The 16,056-nt window shown below is 42.9% G+C and overlaps 1 protein-coding gene across 1 annotated transcript; it reads right to left on the minus strand.

The window, feature by feature from the left end:
* Nucleotides 1–3,313: 3,313 nt before the first annotated feature.
* nmur1a (neuromedin U receptor 1a) lies at nucleotides 3,314–9,580 on the minus strand (the record flags this gene model as incomplete). Its single annotated transcript, XM_083647313.1, has 2 exons — nucleotides 3,314–3,708; nucleotides 8,650–9,580. The coding sequence occupies 2 exons, from the start codon at nucleotides 9,578–9,580 to the stop codon at nucleotides 3,314–3,316; spliced, it is 1,326 nt and encodes a 441-aa protein (XP_083503439.1).
* Between the last annotated feature and the right edge of the window lie 6,476 nt (nucleotides 9,581–16,056).

A 16,056-nucleotide genomic window follows, 5' to 3' on the forward strand; every position in this document is an offset into this window, starting at 1 on the left:
CTGTCAAACGATGCTATGAACGATATTGATGTTTTCGATGTTGTACTGTACATCAGGTGAATTACCAAGCTAATTCAACCCTAACCTTAAGCTTTTCGCTCCCATGCAACTAATTTTTAAGTTGAGTCTGCTGACAGCTTCTGATAAATGTTTTAACACCGACATCTCAATACATTTTCACTAAGTTCACAAGGTGCATTTGCCTACTCTATAAATAAGGGATCCTACACCAGGTGCCTTAGTTCCCCAAAGGTATAAGTCATGAATGAAATGTACTGTTGCATTTGAAAGAGCCTGGAGCAGGTTGGAGACCACATTGCATTAATATGTGGGACTGGTATGTAGCAATAGGATTCTCTTGGGGTATTTTCAGAGGAATCTTATGCCCAAAAAGTAAATTCATATATTTTTTTAACCTGCACCACGCTCTTTAAGTATGCTGAAATTCTATTATATGATATGTTTGATTGTACACCATCACCGCAGCAGCCCTGAGGCAGAATTTGTGAATAGAAAATCTTTTTACTGACTCAATGTACTGACACATTACAATGGAAAGTATGTGATGAGCCTAGGTATTTACTCATTTACACAGTACCTTGTTTTTTTATGTTAATGATAGTTATTCATTATAATAGCTTGTTGTTGAGAGAGCAACATAAATGTTGGTATTCCATTTCATTCCCTTACTGTACATCCCACTTTTACACAGTCTACTGTTTGTTTCAATGATCAGCAGCATGTTTTCATGACCCCAATTACTTTTACTCTGTTGCTTTTATTGTGAATATTTTTCTACTATTTTCCTAGGTATCTTTATATTCTGCCTCCACAGGGATCAATCACGTTTAATCTTATCTTAAATACTCTGCTCTTCATCTGTCCATGACATCATACTGTAATTTGACATCATTTGTCATACAAGACTTTTCCTATCCGGACGTTTTATTTGTTGGTAAATTGTTATTTATTGTTATAAGTTCTTCTTGAAGGGCGCTGGGTATGCCTTCACTGTAAAAAAATAAAGAAAAGAAAGGGCATCAGCGGAAAACGGGCAGGTGCTCGGGAACCCCTAGCACCCCCCTCTGCGTGTGTGTGTGTGTGTGTGTGTAGGTGTGTATGTGTGTGTGTGTGTGTGTGTGTGTGTGTGTGTGTGTGTGTGTGTGCGTGTGTGTGTGTATGTGTGTACCAAGCACACACTATGGCTGCTGCTGTCGCAACAATTACACCGTTATAAGCGACTGTACTGCCTAATGTCATTGCAAAAATCATTCAAAGTCAAACTACACAGTCAGGGCATTTTCACACATGCCAAGTCACATACACACACAGACACACACACACACACACACACACAGTTATTTTACTAAAGTGGGAACTGTTGGTGAGCTGATGGCACGTGACACTGGCTGGCTGCTAGTAAAGTTTATTTATATACTGTACAGTAGCACCTTTCTCACATACAGAATCACAAAGTTCTTTACAATATTAAAAATAGCAATTAAAATCACAGCACAGCAACAACAGCCAAAACACGAACAGAGAGCCTATACAAGTACAACATGAAAGACAGAACACAGAAGAGGAAATAAAATCTACAATAAGATAGCGTGCAAAAGCAAATCAAATGGAACAAATGACTGCAGCCTATCCAAAAGCCTGTCAAACAAGTATTGCAACGATAAGGGGAGGCCATTCCACAAGATGGGTGTGACAGCTTGAGCGCAGTCACCTCGGCTTTTTAAACGGGTTCGAGGGGTGTCCAGTAATTTGAGGTCAGAAAACTGGTTGTGTTAGGGAGAAAAAGGTCCAGTACTTTCAATTGGATGTGGACATTTTCTGGAAGCCAGTGCAGAGAGAAAGGCTACAGCGCCTTCATTGATAATAGGATAATTCATGGTTGTTTGCTTGTAGTCCAAACATCACTTCAAATACTTTTCATTGCCAGAAGGGGGGCGGGGGGGTCAGGGAAATCCTGGATTTCAGCTTTAAAAGTAAAAAAAAAGCATTGCAAAAGACACTGGCTAGCTGGAATGACTAAAATGACTTGTGGTTTGTTTGATATGCCAGATGGGCAGGATTTGACACATGCCTGAAAGTCAATCATAGGAAAACATTTGAAAGTCAGTTTGCTGTGATTCACAGCTGGAGTTACCCTGATGCATCTGCATGCAAGCTATAACAAATGATAACAATGGTTTTCTAACAGTTTTTCCAATGCAAATATCAGCAGGAAGAATCCATCTGTATATTTATTGTGCTTGTCAGACAAGTCTGTTCACAACACTTGCCAGATAGACAAAAACCCTATGTAAGCTGTTCAGTTGAGGAATTCAATTCAATTAAAGGAACACCGCAAATTTTCCATGCTGATTTATTTTGCACATAATCTCACACATATTCGAAAATTGTAAACTGTTTTGCAGACAATTGTTTAGTTTGACAGTAATTGAAAATTGATTTGAGATCAGTTGTGGACCAGTGGTGCCATTTGTGCATGAATGACATCAGTGGTCCACACACACACACACACACACACACACACACACAGACACGCACACACACACACAAGAATGCAGGACTGAAAAGCTTTCCTGTTATTACCGGGTTGTGTTTTGAGTGCCGTTTGTGTGTTTTTCAGCAGGATTACGGCTTTTTGTTTCAGGTATTATCTGATGCTTCTGTTCATAGCATGGCTGTTTCATGGATGCATTGTCTGTTGTGGGAATGGGACCTGTGAGATTTCAGTAGGCTAACGGAACGCTCTCTCTTCCAGGGGTGTCAAACTCTTGACAGGCCACATGCGACCCAATTTGGTCTCAAGTGGGCCAGACAAAGAAAATCAATGCATAATAACCTATGAATAATAACACCTCCGCATTTTCCAGTTTCTTTTAGTGCAAAGAATTACAGGGACATTTTAAGAACACATTTTAACATAGGGTTATCTCAGCTACCATAGGGCTATCAAACAAATTAGCAAATTTACTGTCTGTAACTGCATTACACTTGATGGCAACTGTGCAAGTCTCTGTATTCAAGGGTACTGACTACAGTTGACCATTTAGTGATGAATACAGAAAACATGAATAGGCGACTTAATATTTAACTTGCTCCTGAAACCTGCCTTAGCCTTCACAAGGCCATCCAATTGGATTGAAGGACTTCTCAGTGCAATTTTCACATTTTGCAAAGTCACCCTGTGGGCCGGATTGGACCCTCTGGCGGGCCGGTTCTGGCCCCCGGGCCGTACGTTTGACACCCCTGCTCTAACCACTAGGCCGCCGCCCTACCACATTAGCTCATACCCTCATCAGGTTCGTGCAAAACTGGTTTCCTTTTCCTTTTCTCCACAGGCACCATCTTCCACGTCGCCTTCCACAACAGCGGTGCCGTTGCTGGGCATGGCGGCGTCGCTCGTGGTGCTGCGGAGCGTGACCCGCGTGACGCTGGACGAGTGCTTCCTGGGAGCCGGACGGCGCGGCCGGTTACACATGACCTCTTTGAACATCTCCCTGAAGCGGGTGGACATGAGGTTGTACAGGATGGGGTTGACGGCGGCGCTGAGGTAGAAGAACACCCCGGAGATGACGTGGACGTACTGGAAGATCTCCTTGTGGTCGTCGGTCCAGTCGGTGATGAAGCTCCACATGAGGCGGTCAGTGTGGAACGGGGCCCAGCAGATCCCAAACACCACCACTAAAACAACTGTGTGAGAGAGAGAGAGTTGAGTTTTTACAAAACTTTTACATACCTGCCAACATTAGCCCCCCCCAAAAGAAAATCAGATGCGTCAGGTCCGTCAACGCTCCATCAGTGATGTGATCCATTGTTCTGTCGATTTATGCTCGTGCTACCTTATCTGTAAAGGGGAGACTTTTCTGGATCCGTAGAACCCTTTTTCATTCAGATATCTTGAGGTGAGAGGTCAAGGGACGCCTTTGAAAATAGTTTTTCCCTGCCAAAATCTAGCTTAACTTTGGAGCATTATTTTGCCCCCTTCCCAACAAGCTAGCATGACATGGTTGGTAACAATGGATGCTTTAGGTCAGAGGTTTTCAAAGTGGGAGGTGGGCCTCCCCAGGGGCGCTCCAAACTGTTTCAGGGGAGGCTCAATGAATGGAAGTGATTTTTTAACTATTTATTTATTTTACATTAGTTATTACATTCACTATCAAATGTTATCATGTGATTTGGTTAAAGATTTGTTCAGAGATACAGTAGTTTTGGAGATTTTTTGTAGGCATCCAAGAATTTACTGAAACTAAGCAAGTACAGTAAACTAAAGGGGAAGCACCTTTTTCCAAGCTTGTCTGAGGGGAGGCCCATGGCCTCAGACTTTGAAAACCCCTGCCTTAGATCATCTAGGACTAGGTTCACTGATACTTCACTCTGGCTTTAAAACTGAGCCCGCTACAGCCATTTGATTAAAATCGGGAGCACAGCAGGAGAAAGGGATAAAAATATGGAGACTCCTGCGAAAATCAGGAGTGTTGGCAGATATGCTTTTATTAAACACTCTACCGCCACAACATTTAACTCCTCAGCTGACGGAACAAAAACAATCAGTACCTTCACAAACCAAAAACAGTCAGAAAAACAAAGCAATGACAAACAAAAAACAGACAACAAAACATTTACAAACCAAAAACTGACAGCAAAATGTTTACAAACCAAAAACTGACAGCAAAACAAGTCAAACAAAGCAATCAACAGAGCAAGAGAGAGAGAGAGAGACCCACATGAGCAAGCGAGGGATGGGGTGGGAGAGGTTACTAATGGAGGTGCATTGATTGGCATAATTCACATGGACTCTCCTCTCAATTCAAACTGTCCCACTGTGGGCTTTGAGCCACTGTGGGCTTTGTGCCACTGTGGGCTTTGTCCCACTGTGGGCTTTGTGCCACTGTGGGCTTTGTCCCACTGTGGGCTTTGTCCCACTGTGGGCTTTGTGCCACTGTGGGCTTTGTGCCACTGTGTGTGGGCTTTGAGCCACTGTGGGCTTTGTGCCACTGTGGGCTTTGTGCCACTGTGGGCTTTGAGCCACTGTGTGTGGGCTTTGAGCCACTGTAGGCTTTGTCCCACTGTGGGCTTTGAGCCACTGTGTGTGGGCTTTGAGCCACTGTGGGCTTTGAGCCACTGTGTGTGGGCTTTGAGCCACTGTGGGCTTTGAGCCACTGTGTGTGGGCTTTGAACCACTGTGGGCTTTGAGCCACTGTGGGCTTTGAGCCACTGTGGGCTTTGTGCCACTGTGGGCTTTGTCCCACTGTGGGCTTTGTCCCACTGTGGGCTTTGTGCCACTGTGGGCTTTGTGCCACTGTGTGTGGGCTTTGAGCCACTGTGGGCTTTGTGCCACTGTGGGCTTTGTGCCACTGTGGGCTTTGAGCCACTGTGTGTGGGCTTTGAGCCACTGTAGGCTTTGCCCCACTGTGGGCTTTGAGCCACTGTGTGTGGGCTTTGAGCCACTGTGGGCTTTGAGCCACTGTGTGTGGGCTTTGAGCCACTGTGGGCTTTGAGCCACTGTGGGCTTTGAGCCACTGTGGGCTTTGTGCCACTGTGGGCTTTGTCCCACTGTGGGCTTTGTGCCACTGTGGGCTTTGAGCCACTGTGTGTGGGCTTTGAGCCACTGTGGGCTTTGAGCCACTGTGTGTGGGCTTTGAGCCACTGTGTGTGGGCTTTGCGCCACTGTGTGTGGGCTTTGTGCCACTGTGGGCTTTGTGCCAGTGAAGCAGAGCTTTTCTCCCTTGTGCGCACAACACTTAATATAGATCTGTGCATCAGCATTAGATTCAATTATCATTGGATTTCTAATTGAAAATGTTTATTAATGTTTAGTAGCTTGTTTTTTTTTAAATAGTTTTGCCTGATTAGGACCTGCCTATTAAATGACACTCTTATCATCCTCCCCAGTATGTTACAAATTAGCCCACAACGCCTGTTTGCCGGAGGATTTTACGTCTTGCCTTCAGACAAAGCCAATGTTCATTTCCAATTTGCTGCTTGCATTGCAAGCATACTTAGTATGTGACAATCATTAATGTGTTTTGTTTCAGTGCCCAAAGAACAATCTTTAATTCGACCAACTTCTAAGAGAGGGGGGGGGGGGGGGTGGTGATTGAGAGAGAAAGAGAGAGAGAGAGCATTTACAGAGGGGGGGGATTTTCACTATCAATTTCCAATTGATCAGAAACATTTTCATTGGCTTCACTTTGGACTCGAGCATATGTGTATTGATTGGTAGGGAACCTCATTCTGAGTCATACACTTGTTGATGGTATATTATTGCTTGAAATAAAGATTAATGGTCCCAATCTAATTGCTGATGTTTGATATTTGTCACGTCTCAGAGCAATACCACTCAACAGGTGATGAACATCAGCAACGTGCAATACTCAAAATACACAAAAACACAAAAAATCTTTGTCAAATCATGATGGTAGAGAGGCTGTATTTTGAGCAAGCTCCTGAGTGTGATAGGGCAGCATTTGATAAATTATCGAATGTGGAGTCTGAATGAGACCCTAAAGTATAAAGATAAATTTTTCAATCCAATCATCTTGACAGCCCAGGGCCTGAGAACATGTAATCCCCTTGTATCAAGATAACATAGTAGGCAATGCACTCCTGTTCCCTTCTATGCTTCCTTTCACCTTCACCTCTGATATGCACCAAACCACATGTGTGCTGCCTCGTTAAGCTCGTTTGACAAAGCCAATTAGATCAGCTGTCAGATTGGCTCCATGTTTCCAGTGGAGGGAAAATTGACTAATTCATCCGTACTGCTTGTGTCACTTTTCATTATCATTAATGTGCATTGCTACTAATCCGTGTTCAATGAAAACCCAGCTGTTAAATGATGAGCCAAGTCAAAGCTGACAGTACTGTAGGGTAAATTCTAAAAGCTAACAGTATGGTAAACCTGACAGTACTGTAGGGTAAGGCAATGCCTCAATGGTATCCAGCCCCTATGAATTCATAATCACTATGCAAATTCAAAGAGTGCCGACAACTGCGATTCATCGGGGCTGGATCCCAGGCGAGGGATTCATAGTATTTCAATAGGAGATGTGATTGAATTAGAAAAACTGATTTGTGGCCTGCTTGTAAAACAGATGAATGCCTATGATAATGGTGTCCGAGTCACAACAATACAACAGCGCATGTACGGCAATTGCCACATGGGTCCAAAAATAAGCTCTGTGTTCAATTCAGGCTTGTGTTTATACACCATGCTGCCAGGTTTACTGGGAGATTTGCGATGTTGTTATTACTGTGATAACTCAAGTGTTCTCTTCACATAGACCTCAGTCTCCCAACCGTCTCTCTCTCTTCTTCTTCTTTTTTACCCCCTATTAAAGCGGTGGTTCTCTGGGGTGATCGTGAAGTCAATGGAGACTGCTGTTGCAGCAGCTCATGGAAAAAGCTATCAGAATGTTGTCTGACAAGCTGGTGATTTCTGCACATCTGTTGCCTCATTGATCTCCTGCTGCATACTGATGTACATCCATGACCACACATTTTAAAGCTTTGCCAGCAACAGACAGGTTACCTTACACAAATAAGCTAACTCTTTCAATGGGGTGAGGTTTCCTCCTGACACGTCCTCACTGTCAGGATGGGTCTCTAGGATCTGCCTACATCGCCAAAGTTGCAGTGCCAGACATCGTCATATTCCTAGTGGGAAAGTCCAGCGTCTATACAGCACAAGACGTCTTTTTTCCCATATTCCAGGGATCTCTCTAGTTTTGGTTTCCTCAGAGTTTCTGCTACCGCGATGCGTGCGCAACTGCAGTGACGTAACCCTGTGACGTCCACTCCAAATTGGTCTATAGGCAGGGCAAACGCAGGTGCAACTAAAACATGAATGAGGGCCCCAGCACTGGAACACCTAAATGGATTGGAAGTTGGAAACCCTCATAAATGTTTTGGTTGCACCTTTTTTACCCTGCCTTTTAGACACAAAATGGCTGCTGTGAAAAAGGTCAATAGGTGACTGGGACGTCGCATGCCAGATAAATGCAATTACCTGCTAGGACAGAAAACCAGCAGTAGGCTACTCTAGTTGAGAACCACTGAATTAGACCCTATTGTCCCCTATCACTCAGTTCATTCAAAGCAATGTAAGGGATATTAACAACTGGGAATCATGTAGGGCTGGAATTTGCTGGGAACAAGCTCCATTGTACATAACAACTTTCAATATTTGCTCATTAAATTTCCTGAACAGATCTCGAACACACTTGAAGTACAAATCACAAAAATCGGCTCCACATGGGTCCCCCTTTGACTCACCAGACCATGGGGGAAATAAGAGGTCAGTGCTTTAAAGATGTATTCCCACTGGGGTAATCCATGTTGTCCACGTAGCATATATAGTACAGTATGTTATGCTACACTGCTGCATTAGATAGATGGGGTGAACCTATGATCAAACCATTCTTATTCAGATATACATTGTAAGCAAGCGATATAATGAGTCCCATTGGAACTATCTAGAGGGTTTTGCTTTAGGTCCCAAAGCACAACCGTTGAGATAGCTCCATTGGGGCTCATTATTTCATTATATCACTTGGATAACACACAAATGGAAAACCCCAGAATAGAAGAAAATATATATATATATAGGGATAGGTATGCTTTTATACTCACATAACATTTTGGTGACCTGTCGGCGGCGGGCTTTCTGCTGCTGTGTGCGGATGTTACAGAAACTGTCTTGTCCCAAGCCCGACTTGGCCTCCAGTGACTGAAGCAACTTCTCCTGCTTCAGCTGCAGGCCGATGAGCATGTAGAGAGCGCTGATGGTGAGCATTGGCAGAACAAAAAACAGCAACGTGGTCACTTGGATGGTCAGATTGTACATCCATTGTGGTTTCACCATCATGCAGATGGCCGAGTCAGGGATCCCCACATCCGGGTTGCCATTCCCGCTAGGTCCATTGGAGCGACTGGGCAGGATGGAGATCCCATGCAGGCTTGTGTTGGGCACGGCGCACAACACCGACAAGCCCCACACTGTAATGATGACCCGCTTGGCATGGGTGCGTGTCACCACGTACTTGGCACGCAGCGGGTGCACCACGGCGATGTAGCGCTCCACACTCAGCGCCGTCACGTTGAGGATGGAAGCCAAGCAGACCGTCTCGAACAGAAAGGTTTTGAAGTAGCAGCCGCCTTTGCCGAAGAGGAAAGGGTAGTTCTGCCACATCTCATAGAGCTCCAGCGGCATGCCAAGCAGCAGCACCAGCAGGTCTGACACCGCCAGGCTGAACAAATAGTAGTTGGTTGGGGTCCACATCACTTTGTTGCGGGCAATGACGGTGCACGTCAGCACATTTCCCACTGCGCCCACCATGAAGATGAGCAGGTAGGTGAGGCAGACCGGGAGGAACACTGATGAGCGACGAAGCCCCAGGTACCTCTCCAGATACTCTTCCTCGGTCAGACATGCATCATCCAACAGCTCGATGCGGCTGCCGTTCATGCCAGACGTCATGTTGCCACACTTCACCTCTGGAAGGCAACCCCATCCTCCTCTCTCAGCCATCGGGTCAGAAGAGCAGTTGGAGCTGGACATCATGTTGAGCTGATCAGACTCACTATCTGCAACAAAATAAGATGAAACAGTCTGTCTCAAAATGTGGTTTTATGAATGCAAATGTATGCTTGTGAGCAATAGCAAAAATCGATATTAGGAAAGAGTTGTTAGGCAATATCAGCTTGAAAAGCATCTCTCTCATTTCTTCGTTAACACCCCAAAACGTTGACTATTGGATTAGCTATGACTGCTGTTTCACCCCAGCAACTTTTACATTCTCTGTCACTGTCAGTGCACAGGATGCAGAGAATGGAATAAACATCAATTGCCATCTGTTTCCTGGCCCCTGCGGTAGAGTTCAAATTCTTAAGAAGCTTTGCCTTCGCGCTTCAATTAACACAAATTAAACTAAGCATAGTTTTCTTTAAACTAAATGCTAATTTAAAGTCGAACTGAACCCGTTCGGAGCCTAAGTGGCGCGTGGGTCGGAGTCCGTTTCAGACTGAAAACACAACTTGTCTGAGATGACAGGTTGAGGGGCGGGTCATAGTAGCATGTCGATGATTTTATTTGACAATTCTGGGGACTGGATTGGGCTTTGGCCAATCCTGGTGTGTTCCGCCCCCAAATCGAGTGGGATTCAGCGTGTTGTGGCCATGTGGTGCTCTCCTCGGGAAGAGCCTGGTGAGGCGAGCTACGCACGAGCCGCAGCAGGCAGCCAGCTGCCTTTTGTGTGGTGCGGAGCAAAGAGTGCAGCCCGTCGGCTTGGAATCTCTAAGGGGCCGGGGTCTGAATTCGGCCTTAACAACGTTAACTCACCTTATCCTGGAATGCGAGTTTAAGAGCCAGTTACATTTCTTTGCATTCTTAGACATTACCATTTTCTTTTTTATCGTATGTTACCTACAATTGGCCAAGTTAGTAGTTAGTTGATCGGCTATACATTCTGCCAGATTACAGGCACTAGTCACCATTTTCTCCTTCATTTGGAAGAGAAAATTATCCTGAAATGAAGATTTGATTGACAGCTGCCATGTCGTGATATGATTGGTTGAAATGGGGTAGAAATTTCATAGTACTAGGTGACGTCAGCAAACTGTAGATTACTGTTATGAATGAAATCTTGAAAAATGAACTTTTGATGTGAAAAAGTGTGAAAAACTAAAGTTTAGATTTTTGTGATTTTTTTTGCCATACATTATTAAATAGGTGCACTGAATGCCCAGGTATTTGAACTAAAAGAAAAGAAAAGAAAAGTCATTTTTGGGTTCAGCTCGACTTTAAGTATAATCACAAGAAAAACAACAGACTGCCATCCTCTGATGTCATAAAAAGCAACATTGTTGCAATATGTTTCAAGTTTGGGAAGTGATCATGACAGACCTGTTTGGATGAAATGGCTAATTTGCATTTCTTTGATTATGTCCATGCTATTTAGACCATTCACCAATTCAGGTGAGACGCTTTGATCTCAGCCCAGCGCCCGCTCTTCCACTGTGCACATCACCCAGGGTGTGCGTGGCCCCCTCCTGCTTGGTGATGATAAGCCAGACCCACACACCTTGGATTGCTATGAATTTACAAGACATGAGTTCATGCCATTCAAAGAGTTGGAACAGAGACATGGCTGCGAGCAAATCAAATGTATGGATAATAATTACTCCTCACAATCCACTGTGACTTACAGAGCCTGGGAGTGACTATCGGGAGAAAAATAATTGATGTCGTGGCCACAATTTACAGTAACATGCACTCGTTTTATTTTCTTGTGCACACCCGAATTCGTCCCCTCGATCTGGTCAAAATGAGCCCTCATTGAGGCGCTGGAGGTTTTCTATGTATTTTCAAAGCTGAATGAAAACATTTGTTGGATCGTATAATTTGTGTTCGTTTGTGTTTTATTGCTGTTTAAATGTAGGCTATTATATGGCATAATAACAATGGTGTGGTGTATTTCCTGGAGGGAGTGATAAAGAACGGCAGATCGTTGGTCAGTCACATTTCTGTAACATCCTGCTGAGCTTACATAGCCTACCTATACAAGTGGGATGCTGAATCGATGCATTAAAACAAAGATACTTCATCTTTATTAATGTAAACATGATGACTCGTAATGCATGCATTGAAGAGAAGTTTTGTGGATTGGGCAGCAATAGCAGTTGAACGTGCATGTACTTGGAGTGTCACGGTGAATCAAAACTCGAAAGGTTCGATACATTTACATCTACATGTATCATGGATCTGGACAAGGATCCGAAACTGTGAAAAGAATCACGCCGCCCATCACCAATGAAAATTAACGTAAGCTCAGACATGAAGACGACTATGCATTCTGATTCATTCATTCATTCATTCCTCTCCCGCTCTCTTCCCTGCTCTCCTGCTCGTATCAGCTGATTAGGGGCATCAGCACTTTTGTTAAACCAATCAGAGCTAGCCACATTTTGCTATCAGTCAATCACACCTTAGCTGTCAACTTTAAAAGCTGTTGTCTCGTGGTGCCTGCAGTCATTTCAGTGAGAATTGCTAGCTCGCTTTGTCATGACAATGTCACAATGGAGTGAAAAGACTAGCGGAATGCCTTTTATTGTGAAGAACTTATACTGTAGGGGTACCAAGTAAGTAATAATTAGGTAAAACCATGTAATTACCAAAGTAATAACCAGGTAATAGCTTTCTACTGTATTAACAATCAATATATCTGGGTAATTAAACTGAAATTTATGTAATAGGCTAACAGGGCCAGAAGCATATGGTAATAATGGGGAAACACATTTAAAGATGGTAATATTAGATTAACCCAAACATCAAGAGATGTATTACCTGGAAACACTTCCCAGCTAGCAAAGCCGCCCCAATAGCGGCCCGCCAGTGTTAATACCAAGCCATTACCTGGTTATTACAGTAATTTGGTAATTACATGGTATTACCTAATTATTACTTTTTTATTATCACATTACTACACATTACACATCCTAGTTCTGAATTAGCTTGAGCTAATTCATTTACTCGTTTTAGCTCCAAGCCATGACCACAAATGCTTGTAAATGTCAAGGTTTTAATCTCTTCCCTCATGACTGGATTTAGATTGCCTGGACATTGTGCATACAGATTGTTGTTTTTTAATCACTGGGCTTTTCAGTCTTAGACATAGTGCCTCAGTGTTCAATTGTAATTGATTGCATTTATATAGCGCTTTTCAAGGGGAGAGTGGGCGACTCAACCACCATCGATGTGTAGCACCCACCTGGATGATGTACGTCAGCCAGTTTGCACCAGAACGCTCACCACACATCAGCCACTCGACTCTATTATGGTGGAGAGTTGAGGACTGAAAGTGCCAATTAGATATTGATGGACGATTTGTTTTTGCTTAATATTCAGATGCTAAATGAAAACCTTAATATGGTTAGCTGCACACATGGAATGAGTTATTTATAATATACATGTATATACAGTACTGTAATTTGGTAATTACCTAATTATTACTTTTTTATTATCACATTACTACTCCCCTTTTAGTGCAGCAGATAATTGCATATATCAAAAGAATCGTTCAAATTGTGAAAGAAGCATGACATTTGGCACAAATACTCTTAAAGGTCCACTCTTTTGAAAAAGTGGTCTGGCCACGCAAAAATTCAAAATGGCCGCCATTTTTCAAGATGGCTTCTAGGTGTTGTACCAATAAGTCCTATATCGGCATCACGGCATGTAATTATCATATAATCAATTCATTTTGGTCTAAACTATGTTTATAAGTCTCACATTTCATTACTTTAATGTTTAATGTTATAGCAAATATGGCGTGCAAGATGGCCGCTGTTAAACTCGTTGCGATGATATCTCGTGATCTATAAAACATAGAAACACAATTTAATAGAGTGAATGTCAGTGCACAACCAGGGCACACTGGTGACATCACTGCTGTGAAACTCAGCATGGGGTTCAGTGTCAGCTGATCTAGTTTTACTAATACTGTAGTTGTCGACTAATAGTGATAGTATAGCTTAATTTAGTATCCCAAATGCTGTAACAGCCCCCAATCAATTAGCTAGTAATAATAGTTAGTAGATGTAGTTAGATAGCCGCGCCTGAATTGACAGGGTGTGCCAGTGCGGGAGAGCCGAGCCAAGGGTAAGCGGGGCTATACATGACTCAATCATGTATATTTACCCGGAAGGTGTACAGATCACACAGGATTTAAATGACACTGGATGAATGATCGGGCTAGGTGTAGGTCACCCGAACCTAGTTGTATCCCATACCTGAATGTGCGGTATCACTTTCTAAGGATAGTAGAAATTAGGGATGCACCGATTGCGATTTTGTTGGCCGATTCCGATTTCCGATTTTTGAATAGTCTGACTTGCCGATACCGATTTTTGCCGATTCCGATTTTTTTTCTAAGAACAGGCAGGCTGCATATGGGGTCAGTCAACCCAGTGTCAGCCAGAAGCAGAGAGTCCTGCTGACTGGGGATGGGAGAAGGATGGTGAAGAATGGCGGGTCTACTGGACAGCCAATTCACCACTTGCAGAGAGTTGTCAACAACTCACCAAGTGTGGCTGCAAATCAGGGTGCCGTGGAAGGTGCAAATGCTTTAGATTAGGTTTCAATTGCACAGCACTGTGCAGTTGCAAATGTGAGTAGGAACTCCATAGCCTATATTGAACAGTGAAGCACATTTTCTGTGTAGTTGTTTTGAATCTTTTTACGGTATTTACTAGTGAGAGAATTTTCAGTTGATAAGTTACTTTGTGATGTTAGCACCTGTGCCTTTTACTCTAAGATTAATATTTTCTGTTTGTAATTATTCAGTGGCTGCAGTGATGCTGTTGCCTCCAGATATAGCCACATTCAGTAGTAGGCTACTAGGCTAGTTGTTCAATTATTATTTCTGGAGTGCTATCCGTTCAGCATCATAGTTATGCTACTAGTCATGTTTTTCATTTCCCCATCCCTTTGTATTTATTTGTTAAATGTAATAGTGTTTAGTATTTATGGGGGGAAACAAAAAACACAAAAAAAACACAAAAAAACAAATACATAACAAAAAAAACTCCCTTGTGACTGTTAACCTTGTCGTGGTAAGGGAGCTTGTGTACCTCACTGAACCCTGAGTGCTATGCTGGTGGGAGGCGACTCCTGGCAGGTTTTACTAACCGGACAGGTCGAGGGCGAGAGGTCAGACCAAACACAGTCAAAAAACCTCTCCTAGCCATGGAGCCTTTTTAGAAAAAATGGTCTATGACCACTGCGGACAACTGGTGGAAATGGCAGCTAGAGCCAATCACCTACCCTGTTCTCATGATATGTTATCATTTTTGATTGCAGAATTGGTTTCTGCATAATCTAAAACATAAAATAACACAGAATCCTCGTAGATTGGACAACCCAATCAAATTATATGAGAATGTTTTCGATTTACAATCCAGATGGCAGCCATCTTGGAAAATGGTCACCATGGTGGAATTCCAGGTTGGCATGGCTTCTGCATGGTCTAACACATGAGAGACAACACCAAAAACCTCCTTAATCTGAAAACTCAATCAATTTCTATGGGAAAACGTAATTTAAGGAGCTAGGTGGCGGCCATCTTGAAAAATGGGCGCCACCTTGAATTTTTGCGTGGCCAGACCACTTTTTCAAAAGAGTGGACCTTTAAGAGTATTTGTGCCAAATTTTACGCTTCTTTCACAATTTGAACGATTCTTTCAGTTATCTGCTGCACTAATTACCATGTTGTTACCTAGCAATGTAAAGTGCTACCCAATAGAAAATGCAATGTTTATCCACAATTTTAACTGTCACTTTTGACCATTAAGTTCCTTGCACACCGGGGGCATTGGGGCATCCCTGAAAAAGCAGCCATTTTTAATTGTCAGTGATATGCCACTGAGAAATACCTGTTCTTCAAAGGAACACACATCAGAAAACACTGAGTCTTATCTAAAACCATGCCATCTTTGCAAGCTTTTGAAGTCCCAACCTAAGGAAATTAATCTGAGGATGATTATGGATAATCCTGTGAGAAGGGTTGCATTGGAACTGCATTGAATGATATGATGAATAAAAAGAACATCCATCCATATATAACTCCATCATGAGATGACAATTTGCGTTTAGTAAAGTTTTTGATATTGTATTTGGTTCAGTTCAAAACACAGTCAAAGAAAATAGTCCAATTGTTCGTCACAAATAACTTCTGCGAAGCTGGGATACAGGAATATTCATGAAAAAAAAGGATTTGCATCCAAATGACTGTTTACTGGATTCCACAATGCATTTTCTTCAGGGAGGAAGAAAATGAAATCAGAATCAGATTAAGAATAATCTCATTTGGAGTAAAGTCTGATGATGACATGGATATTTCTCCACGTGAGCGTTGAATAATAAGACAGGAAGAAGCATTTCTTACCAATTGCATATTGACAATAAGCAAGAAAACACAATAGATTCTTATACATGTACATATTCCAGTCAGGCGGCTTTTCCACCTACAGAGAATTATAATA

The sequence above is a fragment of the Poromitra crassiceps genome (genome assembly GCF_964638095.1).
Source record: "Poromitra crassiceps genome assembly, chromosome: 12".
NCBI classification, from domain to species: Eukaryota; Metazoa; Chordata; class Actinopteri; order Beryciformes; family Melamphaidae; genus Poromitra; species Poromitra crassiceps.